The sequence below is a fragment of the Xenopus laevis genome, chromosome 2L (genome assembly GCF_017654675.1).
Source record: "Xenopus laevis strain J_2021 chromosome 2L, Xenopus_laevis_v10.1, whole genome shotgun sequence".
NCBI classification, from domain to species: Eukaryota; Metazoa; Chordata; class Amphibia; order Anura; family Pipidae; genus Xenopus; species Xenopus laevis.
In genome coordinates, this window is record NC_054373.1 from 74,797,326 (window position 1) to 74,820,141 (window position 22,816).

The window sequence follows — 22,816 nt, forward strand, 5'->3', positions numbered from 1 at the left end:
CCATCCGGACCAAGTGGGATTTATTCCAAATAGAGAAGGTGGTGAAAACATTAGGAGACTATTGCAATTGATTTACCTTCTCAATACTACCAACAATCCAGCCTTGATACTGTCTTTAGACATTCATAAAGCCTTTGATACAGTTACTTGGGACTATTTATATTATATATTGCAGAAGTGTAATTTTGGTGATAAATTTATATCTGTTATTCAAGCATTGTATAACGTTCCCCAAGCTTTCTTTAAGTGGGGTCCCTTTGCTTCCAATAATGTTACATTACATAGGAGGACTAGACAGGGGTGCCCCCTCTCGCCCTTGCTGTTTATATTAGCAATAGAACCCCTAGCGGCATTAATACGTCAGGACTCTACTATTTCGGGAATTTCCATAGGACCTCAGGAGCATAAACAGATGTTGTTCGCAGATGATATGCTGGCAATTGTCACTAAACCGTTGTCTTCCTTGCCTCACCTGTTTAATATACTTGACAAATTTGGTGACCTGTCCGGTTTAAAAGTGAACCCGACAAAAACTGAAGCCCCATCGTTAGGAATCTCCCCACAGCATAAAAAATTAATACAACTTAATTTTGACCTGCAATGGAATGATAACTATCTACATTATTTAGGGGTGAATATAACAACCAAACTAGAAGGGTTATACCGAGTAAACTATCCCCAACTTTGGAAAGAAATTGATTCAACAATTATCAAATGGTCCAAATTGCGATTATCCTGGTTCGGCAGAATAAACGCAGTTAAAATGGATCTTCTCCCCAAAATGTTATATTATTTTCATGTGTTACCGGTAGAGATTTCAACGCAACATTTAATAATAGTGCAAAAAAAAATTATGAAATTTATTTGGGGCAATAAGAAGGCTAGGTTGGCCCATAAGACGGTTTCAAATGTGAAAGGGAAGGGAGGCCTTAGTGTTCCTAATATAACATTTTATTATCAAGCAGCATTGACTCCTGCCGCTTTACCGTGGCTTTCTAAGCAAGAAAGGCCTCTATCTACTACCCCAATAGTGAAAATGGCATTAGCAGTGTTGGACCAGGTTCGGAAAAAAATAGCTTTGAGTTCCTCTTATTTTCCTGCAATGCCCATGTGGCAACCCTGCTTTCCCCCCGGGCTTACAACGCTGTGACTTTGAATGGTGGCAGGATCATAACTTGAGCTTTATACACCAATTTATAGGACTCCAAGGTATTAAAAAATGTGACTCACTTAAAGAACAGAGTAACATCCCGGAAAATGAATATTTTCGGTATATGCAAATTTATCATTACCTTAAGGATGTGCTTAGAAACTCTACCAATATAGGAACTTTTACCCCTTGGGAACATGTATGTTTGAAGTTTCCATGTTGTAATGGAGTGATTTCACTATTGTATAAGGAGATAGTAAAACTGTCTAACTCTTCTCCTCCTTCTTATACCAAGCAATGGGAAAAAGACTTCAATTCCATCATAAATGAGGAAGAATGGCAGCAAATCTGGATAAATACTGCTAAGAGTTCTATTAACATTTTGGCACAGGAAACTTTATATAAAGTAGTAAGTAGATGGTATTTGGTCCCTGGATATTATCCAAACTGTAGCCCTCTCTGTTTCAGAAATTGTGGGAATAGACAATGTTGCACACCTGGTGGGAATGCAGGGAAGCTGCAGACTCTGGTCCAGAGTATTTACTTTAATTGACTCAATCACGGGGATTAGACTTCGGAAAGATCCCATCCAGGTACTTCTTAATAAACCACTCCCAGTGTCTGATAAATATCTACGTAAATTGATTCAATTTATTTTCATTGTAGCAAAGCAAACTATAGCTTTTTCCTGGAAAAAACGTTCACTTCCCATATCCATGTTCCGTGCCAAAATGAACTGGATTATGGTTAATGAACGATTATTAAGTATTATTTCAGACAAATACAATATTTATATGAAAATCTGGACCCCTTTAATTAGATATACCAGTCAGTGATGGATGTAGCTGTTAATTGTGACAGACGGGAGAGCCCTTAATTATAACAAGGATGGAACCCTGGGACGAAATACTGCATATAAGGAGACACTTATTATTACATGACATAATATACACGGAGACGAATACAAAGTAATAAATGACACTGCACATTGTTAAGCAAGTTTATTTGTTTATTGATATGAATATTTCATTATGTTTATTTACATGTCAATGTGGCACTGTAGCTTTCTGTAATATGTTTTCATATAATGTAATAATTCTCCTTTGTGTAGGAGAACACACACATTTTATAAAGAAAATTGCAATGGCTTGTCAATATTGATTGATAATAAAAAAAGTTTTGAAAGAAAAAATAGTCTGAAACCCAGAGATGGCCTTCCCGTAAGTAAGAGTTTTCTGGATAATGGGTTTCCATTTACAGAATCCCTTACATGTAATACATTATGTGTGGAGCCACTATTGACATTATATGTATACTGAGGGGTACACCCAATAAATAAGTTTAGTATTGTTTTTCAAATGTATGTTTTAAGGTACACTGCCTGTATTATGCAATATTTTAATGAGGTTTTCTGGTACTATTGTAAATATACATTGTTGCCACTGCTGTACTAGGAAACACTGATCCTATTGTGTCAGTGTATTTGCAGAGGGGCGGCATTGCCATAAAATTTTAATAGGAATTCAAATAATCCAAAAAGTTTCCATAAATAAAAGATGACTTCACAGCAAACATATTGTACTTCTAAACTTGTTCAGCTGCACAAGGTATTTCCTATAAGGTTAACAGGTTGCACCAACTGATAAAAAAGCTTAAACTGTCTACTTCATGCTCTGGTTCCAAAGGTTGAAAGCACTACCCCTTTAAGTACACAATAGCTGCAATAGATTTCATCACAGACCCGGAAAAAGGAAGTGATTGCAGTTTGTGAGAAAGTGGGATCTCCTTTGTAATACTTTAGAAAATACACCTGGCTATCAGTGCATTAAGATCAAGATCACGTTACCCTGCTGTACTCAGACTAGACAACCACTGCAGATAATGCAAGAATTCAGCACTGTAAGTAACATTTCTATAGTGAGGACAGTCCTACTCTATTTCTGACTGTCTGTACATTTTGTTCCTTTCTAAGCATACTGATAAGATCACGTTCTGATAATAGATATAATAACAATACAGAGCATTTCTGATTGATAAGTGATGCTTATTATATACTGAAATTATGGAAATCATACACAAATATATTTGTGAAATACTTATACATATGGTATAAAGCATATTTACAGTCTGCAAAGCATTTTTTGTTTTAAATATATGTTTCCACATATTTTTATATATTTTCAGTTTTATGCGGTTATGATACTCATGTGCAAACATAAATACTTACTGTAGTAGTTCACTTACACAAAATGTATTGTTTTCACATATTAAACTACATATAAGGATGATTTATTTCAGTTCTTTTTAATTACCATTTTCCAAAAATATATGCCAGGGGCTGAAGCTGCTGTGAGGTGTATTATTTAATGCACCAAACTATAGTGAGCTGGTGACCTGGCTTGCAACATAGAAAGCAAAACTATACTTTGAATACAGTCAAGTGTAACATGGTAATATAGTAGATGAAGGTAAAAAAATACACACCCCTATCAAGTTCGACCTTTTTATCTAAGTGAAGCCATTCAAAGGAAGGCAAAGAAAGAAAAACCCATCAGCCTTACCTCCCAATACTGCCCCACTCCCCTCTCTATTTATTTTGATGTTAATTGCTTTGATTATATTCTGGCAATATGTTTATTTTGAACATTCAAAATGTTTGTAAAATTTCTAAATATAATAATAAAAAAAATGTATCTAAAGCAATTTGCCTCAGAGGGGGGAATTCCATGTTGACTCCAAGAGGACAGTTTTGGAGTCAACTGGATCAACTTTGTACTAAGAGCACATTTCAAAATGTGTCAGCAGTCAATATAACATTCTGCTTTTTCAAAGTATTTATCAAAGGATAAATTAAAGGAGTTGTTCACCTTTGAGTTAACTTTTAGTATGTAGAGAGTAATTCTGAGACAATATGCTATTTGTTTTCATTCTTTATTATTTGTGTATTTTGAGTTATTTTGCTTTTTATTCAGAAGCTCTTCAGTTTGCAATTTTAGCAATCTTGTTACTAGGGCCCAAATTACCCTAGCAACCATGCACTGATTTGAATAAGTGACTGGAATATGAAAAGGAGAGTGTAAGGAACACCTATTGGTGCTCCTTCCCTCTTCAGTGGCGGGATCAAGATGACGGTGCCCAGGCGGCAAACGAGGCATGTCATCACACTCATTTTGACGTGAAAATTGACCTTGACCCAACAGACTTTGCCTTTTTATTCGTTTATCTTAGTGTGTTCCTGTGTTATTACCTTGATTCCTGATCTTGACCTTGGCCTGTTATATCCATTAAGAACCTTGCTGCCTGAACGGACCTCTGTCTGGATTTGACTTTGCTACTTCTTAACCCCTTAGATACCATGAACTGTGTATGGTGCCTGCTGCTTCCTCCTAGGTACGCAAAATCCTAAGCAAAGCCTTTGGGCCCTGACAGTATAATCGGGCCATGGACCCTTCTGAGAAAGCCCAACCAGACTTCGGAAGAGCTTTTCACAGAATGGCATCCCACATTGAGGCCTATGACGCACAGCAGACTGATTTTGACCAAACACTGGAAGCCATTCTGGCCAAGCTCTTTGTTGCGCCAGTTCCTACCACCATTTGCTCCGTCTCATGGCCAGGAACCACAAATTCCAGCTCCTCTTTGCTATAATGGAGACCCCCAGTCTTGTAGAGGATTTGTAAATCAATGCCTCATCCAATTTGAACTACAACCTGCACAGTATGTTTCTGAGCAAGCCAAGGTGGGGTGTGGTCTAGAGGGGAAGGCTTTAGAATGAGTATCTCCCCTGTAGGAAAAGAACTCTCAATTAATTCAAGATGCCAAAGCCTTTTTTCAATCTTTCCGGACAGGTAGGATTTAAAAGCTTATAAAAAGAAGAAGGTTATGTTAGAAAATGAGGGGGCAAAAGGCTTAAGGGTAGAATTCTGCACTAATTGTAAAGAGTCCAGCAAATTAATTGTAGGAGTATGCTATAGATCCCCTAATGTAAGTGAGATGGAGGAGGTGAAGCTCCTAATGCAATAAGAAAAGGCTGCTAGTTTGGGTGAAGTAATGATAATGGGGGATTTTAATTACCCAGATATTGACCGGAGCAACAGTACTGCCAGATCAGTTAATGGGAACAAGTTTATGAACTTGTTGCATGACAATTTTATGGCACAGGTTGTTGAGGAGCCAACCAGAAAAAATGCTAATCTGGATCTAGTGATCTCAAAGGACCCAGAACTTAATGCAAATGTGCAAATCATTGAACCCCTGGGTAATAGTGACCATAATGTGCCGTGAGGGCTGCCCTTCAGAGCATTGATTGGGGCATTAGGTTTTCAGCTAAAAACACAGAACAGAAATGGATGTCATTTAAAATGATATTAGATTCATTGATGATAAATGTAAAGTCATGCACCTGGGATGTAAAAATATCCAAGCCACTTATACCCTTAATGGGACTGCACTAGGCGAATCCATTATGGAAACAGACCTTGGAGTCCTTGTAGATGATAAACTTGGCTGTAGAAAGCAATGTCAGTGAGCAGCATCAAGGACAAATAAGGTCTTGAGCTGTATTAAGGGGGGCATTGATTTACGACAGGAAGCGGTCATTCTTCCACTTTATAGAGCACTGGTAAGGCCCCATCTAGAATATGCTGTACAGTTTTGGTCTCCATCACTCAAACAGGACATTATTGTATTAGAGAGGGTACAGAGAAGGGTAACTAAGCTGGTAAAATGTATGGGAAATCTTAGCTAATTAGTGATGTTCACGCTGGAGAAGAGGCGTTTAAGGGGTGATATTATAACTATGTATGAATCATATAGGGGGATCATATAATAATCTCCCTAATGCTTTATTTACCAGTAGGTCTTTCCAGCTGACACAAGGTCACCCATTCCGTTTAGAAGAAAAGAGGTTCCGCCTAAATATTTGGAAGGGGTTTTTTACAGTGAGAGATGTGAAAATGTGGAATTCTCTCCCGTGGAATTCTCTCCCTGAATCAGTTGTACTGGCTGATACATTAGATAGCTTTAAAGGAACAGTAATGTCAAAAAATAAAAGTGTTTTAAAGTAATGAAAATATAATGCAGTGTTGCCCTGCACTGGTAAAACTGCTGTGTTTGTTTTTGTTTATATAAATAAGCTGCTGTGTAGCAATGGGGCAGCCATTCAAAGGAGAAAATGCTCAGGTTACACAACAGACAGCAAATAAGCTCTGTCTGTCTAATGGTGTTATCTGTTATCCATTGGTTAACCTGTGCCATATAGCCGTTTTTCAATTTCCGCCATTGCTCCACAGCAGCTTGTTTATATGTAGAAAGTACAGTAGTGTTTCTGAAGTAAACAGATCAGTTTTACCAGTGCAGGGAAACACTACATGATATTTTCATTGGTGTTACTATTCCTTTAAGAATGGGTTGGATTGCTTTTTGGCAAGTGAGGGAATACAGGGTTATGGAAGATAGCTCATAGTACAAGTTGATCCAGGGACTAGTCCTGGTTATGCTTGGTCTGTGGAGGAAAAGCTCATTTTGCCTACAATTGTCCTGCAAAACAGGGAAACTTCCATGCCTAGGTAAGTTTGGGGAGACTCACCTGGGCGGAATAGATTCCTTTGCACACCAGTCCTCTCACAGATTTCTGCTTCCTGTGCAGCTTCAAGTCTCTTCAAAAACCATCCATGTGTAAGCCTTCCTTGATTCTGGTGCGGCTGGGAACTTTATGCTGTCCCTCTACGAGTTTTGACATTTGACGACAGAGCTTTGTCTACTGGAGTTACCCGTCAAGGTTGGCACTCTTCACAATGAAAGACTCTCTTTTCTCATAATCTATTGTCCATCCACGCCAGTGGTTTTAGGGCTACCCTGGCTGTGCCTCCATAATCCAGTCATTGATTGGTCTGGAGCTCAGATATCTCACTGGAGTCCCTTTTGTCAGCAGAACGGTCTCCTCCCAAGCACTCTTCAGAAGTTGACTGTTGCTGCGGTGGACCTTCACTCTCTTCCTTCTGCTTACCTTCTGCGGAGACCCTTCCTCCTCATTGGTCGTACGACTGCCCCATTGAACTGCTCCCTGGCACTATGCCCCCTCGAGGACACACATACCCACTTTCTCGTTCTGAAACAAAGGCTATGAAGGAGTATATTCAAGAAAATCTTCATTCATTTAAAATCACCTCGAAAAACTGCTATCCACTTCCACTTATTTCAGAACTCTTTTACCAACTTCAAGAAGCCTGCCTCTTCACAAAATTGGATCTCCGTGGGGCCTACAACCTGAAACGCATCCGAGAAGGAGACGAATGGAAGACTGCTTTTAATACTCGTGACGGGCACTGCTAATACCTCATAATGCCTTTTGGGCTCTGCAACCCACCCGCAGTTTCCTACCCACAAGAGTTTGTCAATGAAGTTGTAGTTTCGTGGAAAAAATTACGCCCATGGCGCGTGCGTAAAAAAACAATTACGTTGATCGACAAAGATTTTTTGACGCCCATAGACTTTAATAGGCGTCTGCGACATTTCGCCGGCAGCGAATTTGTGGTGAAACGAAATGGGTCAAATTCGCCCATCCCTAGTTCCAACTCTTTTGTTGGGTCCCAAATTCATCGGTCCTTCTCCTATAATTGAGATCATCAATCCCTTAGCTGTTCGTCTTCAATTACCTTCTGAGATGCAGATTCCAAATGTGTTTCATGTATCCCTCATCAAACCAGCAGTGATCCAAGAGTCTTCTTCTCCTACACAATTGTGGATGGTCATCAGGAGTATGAAGTGAAAAGGATCTTGGATTCTCGTATTTCCAGAGGCTCCTTGCAGTATTTGGTCGAAATGGAGGGGTTTTGGTCCTGAGGAATGCTCCTGGATTAAACATACGGAAATCCATTTTCCACTTCTTATACGGAGATTCCACAAGCAATTCCCTTCAAAGCCTAGTCTTGGTGGTCGTGAGGCCCCCCACAGGGAAGGGGGTACTGTAAGGAGCCATCATCACTCCTTCCTTATTTTAGCGCCAACGGCAAGATGGTGGCACCCAGGCAACACACGTGGCACGCCGGGACGTTCTGACAATGCATCAAAACATGCATGGCATCAAAACATGCAGCGTCGATGCAAAACATCAGCGCGTGATGTCATCATACTCGTTTGATTTGGTTTGGTGCGAAAATTGCCCTTTAAATGATGCCAGAGCCCTACAGACTTTGCCTGGTTCAACTTAGTGTGTTCCTGGGGGTGTTATTACTGATTCTTACCTTGATTCCTGATGTTCACCTCGGCCTGTTATATCGACTTGAATTTGACTTCGCTACTTCTTAAAGGAAAACTATACCCCCAAAATTAACACTTAAGCAACAGATAGTTTACATCATAATAAGTGACATGTTAAAGTATTATACCAAACTGGTCTATATATTTAAGTAAATCTTGCCCTTTTACATCTCTTGCCTTGAACCACAATTTTGTGATAGTCTGTGTGCTGCCTCAGAGATCAGCTGACCAGAAATACTACAACTGTAACAGTGTTGAAGCAAAAGACAGAACTCTGTCTGTTAATTGGCCTAACATGTATAGTACGTTTGGTATGTTTGTGTGCACAGTGAATCGTACGATCCCAGGGGGCAGCCCTTATTTTTTAAAATGGCAATTTTCTATTTATGATTACCCAATGGCACATATTACTAGAAAAGGATATTATTAAGAAAACATTTACATGAAGCAGGGTTTTACATATGAGCTGTTTTATGCAATATCTTTTTATAGAGACCTCCTAGAACCTATTCGGGGTCAATTGGTGGACTTTGGAATTGGGGAAAAACTTTGAATGGAATTCGATCGAATGCGATATTCCTACTATTCGTACCATTCGAATTCACCGAATACGGACCTATTCGATCAAAAACTGACCTATTCGACCAGAAAAAACTTTGACTTAATTTCGGTTGTTTTTTTTTCATTCGAATTTCGAAGTTTTTTCAATTCGAAATTCGCCCCTTGATAAATATGCCCCCAACAGTTAGCTCAAAGGTGAAACACAGAAGAGATGTCTTGTTCATGACAAACAGTTAAATTTGTTTAAATTTGGTTACACATAAACAAAAAACATTTTATACAATCCATTAAATGAACCTGCCCTTTTAAAATTAATTTGTAAAAAAAATATTCTGCCCTTGAAAAACAGAATATACAGTACTACTTACACGATATATACACTGTTTTAGGATTTGGTACATGGCAGCAAACTGGACTGAAACCTTTATTAGTATTTATGCTAATAATATTTACATTTCTAGTGTGAATATGAATCAGAGTGCCTGTTATGTGGGAGAGTAATCCTGCTACAAGGGTCACTAGTATTCTCCAGGGACAAAAGCAAAGCAGAAGCAGTGGGACAAATACAATGAATCATGCTATAGATTCTTGTGGACAAAGATCAGTGCAGGGCATGGAAAGAAAGGCCCTCTGTGGGACAAACAGGATTAATCCTTATGCATGAGGCCTATAAATAGAAATAGAGCCGAGGAGGCTATTTAATTAATGCTACTGTGGGCTTAAGCTGTGAGACAAGTTTTGCAAATCATACTTCAGAGTTTGCTAGAGAGAGATTTTTTGGGGCCAGTGGCATCAAGCAGGGGGTTGATGGAGATAAGCTATGGGACTGCTGCAGGGGCCTTACAGATAGAGATGGGCTGATCTTGCTTAAAGAGAGAGAGGAGGGATACATTTTAGTGTTGTATGCTTCCATACAATGTATATGCAAAATAATATTTCTATAGGCACACTGAAGTATTTGGCATACATTTCAAAAGCCAAATTATATGGCCTGCTGTATTTGTCTAGTTCTATATATTGCTGCTTATCACTAATTAATTTCTATAGTTTTTGCTTTTCTAACATTACCCTCAACTAGCAGTTAGGCAATTTAAAATAGAGTGCAAAGGTTGAACTTGATGGACGTGTCTCTTTTTTCAACCTAACTTACTATGTTACCTTTAGGGGCAGATTTATCAAGGGTCAATCAAGGGTACAATTGCTTTCATTTTGACGCATCTTCCGCAACTGTGTCAGACACAATGCCCTCTTGCAACTGCAATAATGCTGGAATTTTGGGGGGAAATCATTATCAGAAAAAACATGCCAGGTGCGCTCAAAATTGCACTTTGCAGACTGAAATGAGGCCTTATATGTTTTATCTGTATTTGGACTATATTTGGTGTCTGTTGGTGTCCTGGACTCTTTCAAGAATCTTTGAGACACCAAAGTATTACTTATAGTTCTTTAATATATGTATATACCTACATATGCACACACACAGTTTCTTATTTGTCACCTGTTCTGTTACTTTAAAGGGTTGACATTTTGACTACTCAATGGCAAAAGATGGTTGCTGAAACGAGAGATGCCATATCTTGGTATCAAGAGAAGGTAATTAGTTAATACTAGGATACTTGCCTAATGAAGTATTTTTTTTAAATAGTTAGTGTTATACATATTAAAGGAGAAGAAAATGCAGTTTTAATGAAGCAGCATTTAAACAGTCTCAGTGAACAGTCTCTAAAACTTACTAAGTTGCTAAATTCACTGTCCCATGACATAAATTGTGTCTTTAGGGCTGAGAAGATACCGGTCTACTTCTGGTTTGTGTTGCCACCCCCAACTTTCATGAATCTCCCATTCCATTGCTTTTTACGTATTAACTAAATTAACTATTAATTAGGACTATGTACTTTATAAGAACTTATTCCTGCGGCTGCCGTTACCGTACGATAGTCAGGATACAATCAGCCTGCTCAAAGAATAACCTACAGATTTGTGTAATACTTCAGCTGTTAACTTAGATAAACTAAAGTAGCTTAATTTTAAAAAAGCAATTTAATATGGAAAAATTACATCTAAGTGTTCAGTAAAATAGCTAATTCAAATAATACATACAAATTAAAAATCAAATCAATTTAACTGATTTTAAAAAAGTTAAACAATTTGGAAAACAATTTGTGTGCAAAAGCACAGTATGCCTTTACATGTTAATTTTATGTGTGCTTATAAAAATGTTTATGCCAGTGATACTATAATTTTACCCCTCTGTACTTTGCAAAGCAGGGCAGAAACTGACAAATTTATTAAAACAAATTTAGCTAGGGCTGGGTTGCTGCCTCCTCACATTTAGTGGTGCATACCAAAAGATTAAGTAGCCATGTTTGTATTTTCAGTTTTTTAACTATAGAAACAAAAAATAAAGGCCATTCACAAAATTTTGTTCCGGAAATGGCATATTAGAAATAATCAGATTCCGCTGGTATCGTTGGTCTAAAATGCCATATGCCAGGACAAATTATATTGTAAATACATGATTTTGTCTAATAAATAATAAAATGATTTCACATTATTACAGATTGGGGCCTATGATAAGCAAATATGGGAGAAATCAGTGGAACAGACCGAGATCAAGGTAAAGGCATTACAATACAGGTATGGGACGTCATCCAGAATGCTTGGTACCTGGAGTTTTCCGTAATTTGGATCTTCATACCTTAAATCTACTAGAAAACCGTTTAAACATTAAATAAACCCAAAAAGCTGGTTTTGCGTCCAATAAGGATTAATTATATCTTATTTTGGATCAAGTACAAGGTAGGTACAGTTTTATTATAATAAAGAAAAAAGAAATAAGCGTTTAAAAATTTGGGTTACTTGGATAAAATGGAGTCTATGGGATACAGACTTTCCGTACTTCAGAGTTTTCTGGATAACAGGTTTCCAGATAACGCATCCCATACCTGTATTCATAAACAAACGTATATATTTTATATGCATGGGGTTCAGCAGAATGATTATGGATGTATGTGGGTACATATTAAATGTGACCATCTTAGCTGCCATCATCAGTCATACATACTGCTTTTCCTTTAGGGGTAATTTTTTTTTATGGCATGACTGTTTAAAGAAAATCCTTCTTAACAGTTAGGGGTAAATCTTGCCCTTTGGATGCAACAAAACATTATCACAGCTTGTGACTTTTTTTCAACTTCCGCTGTGACCAAATTATTCCAGCTTTCTGACTGAAATGCCTGAAGTGACTGAAAATATTAATATAACCTTGAAACTATACCAATATTTTAAATAAAATATCTACCAGAAATGGGATACCCTTAGTTTAAGCACATAGCGTATATTTTGTTTCTTTTTATAAGGCAATTCGATTTGGATATAGAGTATTTAGTATATGGAAGAAATCCATATCTTTATAATTTTTAGGACATGAAAAATTGCTGTGATTAAAAAAGATGTAAAATTTTAAAACATGAGAAAATGTTTCCTTTTATAGTCCTGTATTGAGTTGTATTTTTTTTAATTAGGGTCTAAGGAACAAACCAAAGAAGATGGTCAATATTAAATCTGACCTGATTGATGTTGATCTGGTGAGAGGTAGGTAAAGAAGTGAAATTACTGTGTACAGCTGTTGGATCCTTATTGCTGCAAGAATTAGGCATGTAACAAGTCAATATGTGGAAGAGCACTAGCAGAGTGCTGTTAGCCATTAAGGGGGATTCCTCTCTCCCAATAGCACTTTCCCCCTATAGCTCTGTCGTGCCCAGTATATACAGCACAAGCTTCTTTCTAGCTGTTTCTCTACAGCTTCACTAGGTTCCCACTAACCTTTAAAACGCCAGTTCCCTGACTGGTGCACAATTGCATGATTGCTAAATATTCATTCCTCGTTGGGACAACAGTCTTTCCTTGCTCTTTCCTCCCAACTGTCCTGTTTTTCGCGAGGGAGTTCCGATTTTGACAGCTTAGCCCATAGTCGCAGATTTCTATTAAAATGTTGCAAGTTTCTCTTTGATCTCCTGCAATGATGCCTGAAAAAGATACAAAGTTTTTCAGAGAACTGTTTGAGAAGTGTCAGAGAGGCCAAAATACTCAGCACCTACACTGAGATGCAATTGCAACTAAAAAGATAAGCAGGTCTCTTGGGAGAACTGAGACTTTCAGCTTAAAGGACAATTTCACCTTCATTAGCAAAACGGTTATAACACATACAATATTTACCTAAAACCTCCAGAAATGTTCAAACTTTCCATAACCTGCCACATTTTGTAAAATGGAAGTGGTATTTAAGTCGTATGACCAAAAATGGGTGTGGTTAGGAATGTTGCTGCTCAAACCTTTTGTCCCTCTTTACATTTTTCAAAGGTTGGGAGGTATGCTTGCTGGCTACCCTGACTATCTCTTACTCCTAGACGGAGCTGACATGAATCTCAGAACTCTCTTCTTAGCCCTAACAAGGTACAGCCTCACACCTGGTCTGTTTATGTGGATTTATGTCTGGTTGCTTGATGTTTCTAGCCATAGAGAAGACTATAGTCATTACACTTTCTTATAAAAGCTTCTGAGTGGGAATGCACTATAGGACTACCTTAAGGGTTGGTGCCACCTGCTGGCTGAACTGAATATCTTCCAACTATTCACATTACAATAAAATTAAATATATTTCAACTCCTTACACGTTAAAGTCGATGTGGAAGACGCCCATTGAATTCAATGCATTTTGCAAATTTCCCCATAGTTTTTGCAAATTTTCCAGCAAATCGAAAATTGAAAGATTTGCTCATTACTTCATTTATCCTCATTTATCAAGTACAAAGTATTGCCTTATTATGATAGAAAAACTGAAAATTTGGCAAAAAGGTGTCGTGATGTTGCTCTGAGAAACATCAGATTAATACTCTAACTTGATTTTCTAATTTTATATTCTCAAAGTTAATGTTTTTTTTTATCCTGACAGCATATAGTGGGCCAGAATAACCAGCAGGTGGTGCTATTTACAAAACTAGTTTATTATTTAAATGTTTAAAATGTATATGTATGTAAATGAAAAAGAAAACAATATTTGTAAAATGCAAAAATGCTTAGAAGAGTTCTCTGAGCAATATCACATGAACTTGTTTTTACAATTTATTTATCCTTTGACAAATTCTATTTTTGAGAATAGAATATTCTGAATATTTATCTTGATACTTAGCACCTGGATTTTAGATACATTTTACTGTAAATGTAGCAGATGTGGTCATGGTAGGCAGAAAAGGCACCTGCATAGGGTGCAATGGTTGGCGGGTGTTAGGACAATAAAGGGTTGTCCCTTCTGCTTCTAACTCCAGCCCTGCTCTTTGATCAGGAAGCGGTGGTGGAAGAAACAGGAGAGGTATTGGAAAAGGTGCAAATGGGGAGAGCTGCCAGACGGGGTGGGGTGAGAGGATGAAAGCAGGGGGCTGCTGAGCTGGGGGATGCAGTTGCTTATTGAAGGGTTGGGGAAGCCAACGCTGGGGGCTTTGCCTTAGGCACCTGTGCATGCGGACCCTACTCTGTCTGTGATACAGATCATTATTAAATTCAACATGATTTTACAATTTTATCAGTGAACCAAATCAAGGGGACAAGCAGGGGAATTGAAGTTTGAGTCCTTTCCTTTATAAACCTTGAAATAATTGGTGTCCCCCAAGCTGCTTTTGTAGAGTTTAATCCATTCTATGCCATAACAGACACACTTCCTTTGGATCTAGTCCAGAAGGGACTTTTCTATACAAAAATGTAGCTGATAACAGTATGTGTGTGTGTGTGTGTGTATGTATATATATATATATGAATGGGGAAAGGGACACTACTTAATTCCTCACGCTCATCATTAATAAGCATGTATGTATGTACTATGATCACAATTTATCACTGCTCTTTGTAAAAGTGGAATATTGTCAGACATATACAACATTGGTGGGATGTTGCAAATGCTTTTATTTTCCAACCAGACTGAGGCACTGATCTCAAAATTGTGGGACTGGCCCTCTCTGGGGCACACTTATTAGTAGCATAGGGGGCCCAGCCTGAAGGTTAGGTAGGGAGACATCTGGGGAGTCTGTTTTCTTTCCTGATACTCCTGCAAGGGCAGTTCAAAGGTCAGTTAGAGTAGGATTTGAGGAGCACTGACACATTTATATTTTACACATCTGTTACCTAATTATTTGCCAAGGGGCCTTGATGAAATATTGGATCGGTGAGGGGTGCTATAATTTTTTTTTTTTCAAAATATTTTTATTAAACAAAAATAAAATATCAGCATAAAAGTGTACAGCATTTTCACTTTTGGCATAATATATCTCAGTATACATAAGAGGACAGTACTGTATAAGACATATATGAAAGTCCTGTAAACAATCACTCATAATGTGTTATCTCGTATCTAGAAATCTAATAGCACAGTGTACACAAGAAGGGGTGCTATAATTTTAAATGACTAGTAAAAACATTGGATTGAGGAGTTTGTATTAGTAGATATATGAAACAAAATTAAAGATTATTTGGAAAACTCTCTCGTCAGATTTCAATTACAACCAAATCACATAACTGTGCCAGTTTATGCACTGATTACTAATAAGAATCAGACCTGCAAACCTAATGGCTGAAAAGGAAATTTATTAAACTTATTCTTACAGTGTGCAAAATAGCTATGGATCCCTGTTAAATACAAAAAAATGTTCTAATAAATGTGAATAAAAAATAAAATACCACATCATAATAAGTAAATAGACACATTAAACATTGATTTAAGTATTTCATGTAATTCTAGAGTTCCATCTAGTGGACTAAATTAAAAATGACAGTGAAAAGCAAGGCACAAAAGAGAAACCAGTTGCTCAGTAAGTAAGATGAAAACATTAAAGTGAAAAATACAATGTTTGGAAAATGTCTAAATCTCAGCACCAGTCCTTCATATTAGTCTCATTGTGAGTACCTTACTCCTTCCTCTATGATAATTAAGGATTCCAAAATGTTCTAATCTTCCCAGGGTAGCCACGTTTTATTATGCTTCTCTAAAGTATCCTCTAATAATAAAGTCATACAATTAAATCTTTATATATAATTTAAAGCAAGCAAATAGTTGGGTCATAAATAAAGTAGAAACCCAGTTTAAGGATATGACCTAGCATGCAATGGCTAGAATTTAAGAACACAGAGTACGTGTTTGTGTATAAGCAAGACGAAATGGTGCATAATAATGCTTAAGTTTGTTTGTAGACCTCCTTCCAAGAGGTGTTGGCTATTGCACAGTTCCCCCAGGCATGCTTATAATCGTATAATGCTTATATAAAGCATTTTGAGTAAGATGAGAGGAGTATGCTTTTTTATGTACATGGGTGATGTACCAATGGAATTCGAATTAGGTAGGCTTCAGGTTCAATTGTAAAGGAGAATAATAAAGGAGATAACAGATAGCTTGACAAGCCCCCCTTGCTATTGGAATCTCAAAAGTTTGTTTCCCAGTTAAACATGGGTTCCCTATATAAAACTCAGAGAGCATCTAAGAAGACTCCTGAAATATAATCCCTGGGGAGAATATAGTTCAATTTGTCTAATGCCTAATCCATTGCTTAATGAATAACACCCCCCCCCCTTTCTGCCAGTTAATGAACCACCAAACCACACCCTGTATTTTAAGCAACAGCACACAAAGAGATTTGTCTGCACTACTGCAGGCAACATATATCCTTTATTTAGGAATAAAGTAATTACTAGAGAAGAAAACATAAATTCTGCAGTGCTTCCAAATGGGGAAGTGTTTTAAGTTTTAAAGATTCCCTTTCATTCCACCATCATTCTCCAGCACCTAGGCATTGAGTAGAAATATGTCAATGAACTAATGGAAGATCTCTTTGGGCAGCTCTTAGACCTCGATAAAGAATCTCTTGGATTTAATCTATTACTCCATAGCTACTGTATATGGTGCTATTTTCATTCACTTCTCAAGATACGAGGAAACGCTCATGTTGACATACTTTATAATAATGTTATATGTACAAAGGTCTATAATATAGTTTGCTTTTCTTTGCATATATATATATCTCCTGTATTATTGCTCCCAGGAGTGCTTCGCCAATGAGGCGAGTTGAGGCTGTCGCCTCAGGTGGCAGCGCCCCACTACGTACCAGGGGCACCAAAAATGCTGCTCCTGGTACTTTAAGAGCGAATTGCTGGGGGAGGGGGGGCAGCAACTGCTGCTGCCTCAGGCGGTGGAGGGGCCAGGATCGCCCCTGATTGCTCCCTATACCGGCTTATGTCAGATACATGCACAGGTCCATTAGACAGACTCTAGGTAGTCAGCCCAAGATGTATTCTATTCCCTCAGCTATTTGCCACCAGGAATAAGTACTCACCATTGACGCACGCTGGTGCACCACCAATGTCAGCAGCCTACAGGCTCACAACCCTCCTACACACTCTTTGTAAATTACAACCATACGGAGGTAATGGTCTAACATCGCCTTTGTACAAGAAACCCACTTTAAGGATTCTTCGACCCCCCCCCCCAGTGGTCCAATAGATATTTCCCAGAAATCTAAAGGAACCGCTATCCTATTCAGGAAAAACTTTAATTTTAAGGTCCTGTCTTCAAAGAAGGACACTGCTGAACGATTTGTTTTTGTAAAAGGCAACTTGGAAACCCGGATGATTACCTTTGCATCTATTTACCTACCAAATGACCAACATGATGAAATATTCCATACCATAACAGAGAACCTACTGGGCTTTTCAGAAGGCCTGTTAATTCTTGGAGGGGATTTCAATGTCCACATGGATCCCCAGATTGACTGTTCCATGGGGAAGTCTAGTCAAATCAAATCAATAAGGTGCCACACTTACACTAAATCGCCTTTTGCAGCGTCGGGTGCACAGCTGTGTTCCTCTCTGCCCAAGGAAAAGTTCCACTGTAAAGCAATAATTCCAGCAGCACTCCGATATGTGGATCAAAGATTATTTATTCATGCCATTAGCAGAGCGACGTTTCGGGCTATTCCAGCCCTTTATCAAGCTAAATGCACTGTGTAACAACATACTTAAATAGGTGATTTAGGGGGAGGGGTTACATCATGGTTCCCACCTCCCAGTGTGGGACACGATTCCCAGCATTCCCAGTGAGAATATTCAAAAAATTAGTGAATCAAATACATTAGTGATGAATAATATAAACACAGTTAAAACATTTATAATACAACAAATGTTAAAACGTATATACCATAGCAAGTGTTAAAATTATAAAGTGCTCAGTGTCCTTGAGATTCCAAAAAACTTGGAGGGTCAGAAGAGAAGTCCAAAGAGATCATCTGATTCCAATGGCCCCCCACTAATCAATGTGTTGTGCAATTGTGCAAAAAAAACCGATAAAAGCATTCAAATTCTGTAGCCATTTAAACATTTAGACACTTACATATTTATGCTCAACATCTGGAGTGCTGGGTACCTACAGTTGTCAATACACCAGCAAATCCCAGGATTGGAGCAGTAAAATTCTATAAGACAAAAATATGACGTATTTTATATTAAATCAGTATCACTGGGTATACTACATTGTATTACATTGAAAAAACAATTTGTTACACTTAAAGCATGATTTCTTCAGAATTACCATACTATATAAACAATTCAGGGGTATATTCTCGGTTTAGTCCCCCAGGACTCAACGTACCTAATCTCAATATCCATTGCATTTCCAATTTCTTTAATAAATAAATTCTATCGCCTCCACATCTAAGAGGACCTACATCATCTATCACTTGATATCTCAGTTGACTCACTGTGTGTCTCGCTTCTCTAAAGTGCGACGGAATGGGTAAATGATTGTAATTGCACCTTATGTTGGATTTATGTTGTTTAATCCGGTCCTTTACCTTCTGAGTTGTCTCCCCAACATATGCTAGTCCACATGGACATTTAATTAAATAAATAACAAACGTTGAATGACAAGTATAATAATTTGTGATGTTAAATTTCCGTCCAGTATGTGGATGTGTAAAAGATTGCCCTTTTGTGATATTATTACAAAGGCAAGTCTATTAACATCTTTTTGTTTCCTTTGTTCATTCTGTTGAATCTCCCTAACCTCCTGTATACAGGAATTCAGGAGCGTTTTCGGGTAACCCCTCTGTAAAAACCTTTGTCTCATCTCCTCTGTTCTCCCTTGTTCATTCTCCTGATCTGAGACTAAGCGTTTAACCCTCATGAATTGTGTTTTGGGTAGATTATTTTTCAATGCAGGAGGATGAAAGCTGGTGTAACAAACTGTTACGATCTGTCTCTTTTTTATAGAGATCAGTTTGGAGACCAAAATTATTTTTCATGATCCATACATCTAGGAAGTTAATCCTCAGCCGATCATGTGTGATAGTAAATTTTATAGTAGGTACCACTGAATTTAGATGTTCACAGAACGCCACCAGGCTCTCAATTGTGCCTGTCCACAGCATAATGATGTCATCGATATATCTCCGATATAGTTGACAGTACTGTATAAAATCAGGATTTGTGTACACATATGTGCGTTCAAAAAAATCCATATATAAGTTTGCGTATGTGGGAGCAACATTGCTCCCCATGGCAGTGCCTTGTAGCTGTAAAAAGAAATTATCTTGGAATAGAAAATAATTTTCCCTTAGAACGATATTCAATAAAGCAAGAAAAAATTCTTTAGCTTCATATGAATATTCGTCATTATCTTGTAACACAGTACTTATGGCCTGTATGCCATCATCATGCATTATGGATGTGTATAGACTTTGAATGTCCATGGTTACAAGTATTGTCTCATCTGTCACAATAAGGGTGTCCAAGATCCCTAGTAGTTGTGCTGTGTCTTTCAAAAACGATCTAGTTTTAATCACAAAAGGCTGTAAAATCTTGTCAAGGTATATCGAAAGAGGAGCAAAAATTGAATCACTACTAGCCACTATGGGACGCCCTGGGGGTTGTTTTAAATCCTTGTGAATTTTAGGTAACATATAAAAAACGGGAGTTATAGGATGTTTCTGTTGTAGAAATTGCTGTAGCTTATCATCTATCAGGTCATCTTCTCTAGCCTTGTCAACAATGTTGCGAACCTTAATTTGTATACTTTTGAGGGGATCTGCTGTCAATTTAAGATATACATTTGTATCACTTAGTTGTAACAAAATTTCATTAATATAATAACTCTTATTTAACACAACAAGAGCTCCTCCTTTATCGGCTGGTTTAAACATTAACTCATTATGTGTCAGTAATGTTTCTAACTGTATTCTCTCTTTTTTATTCATATTAGGTCTAATACCTAAAAACGGATTGGTTTTGAATTTCAATTTCAATTTGTTAATATCATTTTTGACCATTTTCATATATGACTCCACCACCACATCCGTGGTTGGTGGGGTGAAGGAGCTCTTGTTACGTAAGTTTACATTCTTAAGTGTGAGTTGCGTCCCATCCTCATTATTACTTATACGTCCACTCTCTTCAATCACATGTGGGCCTGAAAAATAAGATTTTAACCTCAGATTCCTGAAAAAACGTTCGCATTCAACATCCAACTGAAAGGGGTCACACCTGCTAGTGGGACAGAATGAAATACCCTTACTGAGCAATGTCACTTCAGCGTTATTTAATTCAATGGAAGAAATATTTACCACTAGTGTCTCTGTCCCGTCCGTGCTCTCAGCTTGTGTCGTCTCCCCCCTCGCCTTTTTGCTTTTTGTATTTCTTGTGGCCTCCATCTAAAAAAGAGGAGGATGATACCGACGATTCTGAGGTAGGAGGCTCCGTCAGCTGGCTATCAGTGGATTGATCCCTTCCGCATCCACCAGTTCCGCGATGTCCCAAGTCGCGTGTATCGCGCTGTTGCAGCCTGTCAGAGGGGGGATCTCTAGTGCGCTCACCGTGTTCCTGTGGTCTCTGGCTGCGTTGCTCCTGTGGGCTATCGGTCGAGGAATCCCTTCTGTGTTCTCCGCGTCCCTGCTGCCTCTGGTTGCGTGTCTCACGCTGATGACGTCGTCGTGTGAAGTGTGGCTGTGTAGTTGAGCCTAACCGCTCATTGCCTGTTCGCTGCCAATTGTAGATGCGGCCCGAGCTGTAATCAAGTTCATCTCTTTGGAACTTGCTCCTTTTCCTGCCTTCAATCTCGTGCCTGTGCTTAATCAAATTATCCTCAATCGACTGCAGCTGTGTTCTATATTCCTCTGTCGATGGGTATGTTTTCAACTTGTCATTTAGATTGTCTATTAACATAGAGGATGCTGCAATTTCACGATGTAGAAAATCGATGTTTAATAGAATTATATCAAAGGAACATTTATTAATTATCATCTCATATTTCTGTGTGAATTCCTTATTGTCTCTGAAAATAGTTGGTCGCAAGTTCACCCGTAGACCCCTGGGTATTCGTCCGACCTTGTAATATTCAGTTAGCGTTGTGGCATGGAGATCCAAACCGATATATCTCCTTCTCTCCCTTTCAAATTCTCTCAGAAGGGATACATCTGTAGCTGTTTGTAAAAAAGCATTATTCCCTTTGTTTTGTTGAATAATCTTATTAGCTTCTACTTCACTATAAGTGAAAGTCGATGGTAATTCCTGACTTGCTTGTTGCGACATTGTAATCGTGTAGGGGCACTCTTCTTAGCAGAAAATCAATTTAGTCAATGATGTAACCCCTCCCCCTAAATCACCTATTTAAGTATGTTGTTACACAGTGCATTTAGCTTGATAAAGGGCTGGAATAGCCCGAAACGTCGCTCTGCTAATGGCATGAATAAATAATCTTTGATTCACATATCGGAGTGCTGCTGGAATTATTGCTTTATAATGGGGAAGTCTAGTATTACCCACAGAACCATTAGTCATATCATAAAAGACCTACATCAGCTACAAGTGATAGATGCATGGATACTTGTAGACCCCAAAGAAAAGGATTACACTTTTTATTCAACGAGGCATAACTTATATATCAGAATTGACTATCTTTTTATATCCCAGCACTACCTCAGTACATTAGGCACTGTAGACTTACATACCCGCTCTTGGTCAGATCACGCCCCCATCTCAATGATGGTATCTTTGACTACAGACTTTTCCAGAAGAGATAATTGGAGATTAAACGAATCCGTGCTGAAAGATAACATCATACTGAATGAAGTTAAATCCGCCATCAGAAATTACTTTAAAGAGAATGTGACAGAGGATGTTAACCCAGTGACAGTATGGGAAGCCCATAAGTGTTGCATTAGGGGCACGCTAATTCAACAATGCTCCAGAAGAAAACAGGCTCACAGAGCTAAACACAAGTCCCTGCTCACTGAAATTTGAAATTTGAAACCACGCATAAATGCACTCCCTCTCCAGAAACATTCGCTAAGCTTTCCACTTTGCGAGCTGAGTTAAGAGACCGTCATGATCTTTTCGTCGAGAAAGTCATTACAAGGCCTTGATAGGTCAGTTGTTTTCATGTCTCACTAAGTTTTGAACGATTATGCCAATGGATCAGGTCCCTATAAAATGGTCCAGTCGCAAAGATTAGGGTGAACGGCGCCATATCTGAATATATAACAATTAAAGACGGCACCCGACAAGGATGCCCTCTCTCACCTAATTTATATGCCCTAGCTCTGGAACCACTCCTCATTCAGATATGCCTACATCTGGAAATATCTGGGATTTCGATAAGAGATAAACAACACAAAGTCGCCGCATATGCGGATGATCTGCTCTTGTTCCTAACAAACCCACTCACCACGATCCCAAATCTTAATAACAATTTATTTACCTAGGAATAACGATTACCAAAGACTATGATGACTGGATAGAAACAAAGTGTAAAATACT

The 22,816-nt window shown here is 38.2% G+C and overlaps 1 protein-coding gene across 5 annotated transcripts in view; it reads left to right on the top strand.

The window, feature by feature from the left end:
• Positions 1–2,899: 2,899 nt before the first annotated feature.
• The window catches only part of LOC108708169 (protein PHTF1-like), a 59,710-nt gene continuing 39,793 nt past the window's right edge, over positions 2,900–22,816 (top strand). Inside the window, exons 1-4 of one of the 5 annotated variants that reach the window (XM_041582061.1) lie at positions 2,900–3,049; positions 10,489–10,564; positions 11,532–11,588; positions 12,496–12,565. In XM_041582061.1, the coding sequence (XP_041437995.1) occupies positions 10,520–10,564; positions 11,532–11,588; positions 12,496–12,565 (172 nt within the window). In that variant the 5' untranslated portion in view covers positions 2,900–3,049; positions 10,489–10,519. Of the gene's footprint in view, positions 3,050–10,488; positions 10,565–11,531; positions 11,609–12,495; positions 12,566–22,816 lie in introns of those variants that run through there. The other 4 variants (XM_041582064.1, XM_041582062.1, XM_041582063.1 and 1 more) reach the window with 4 other exon arrangements.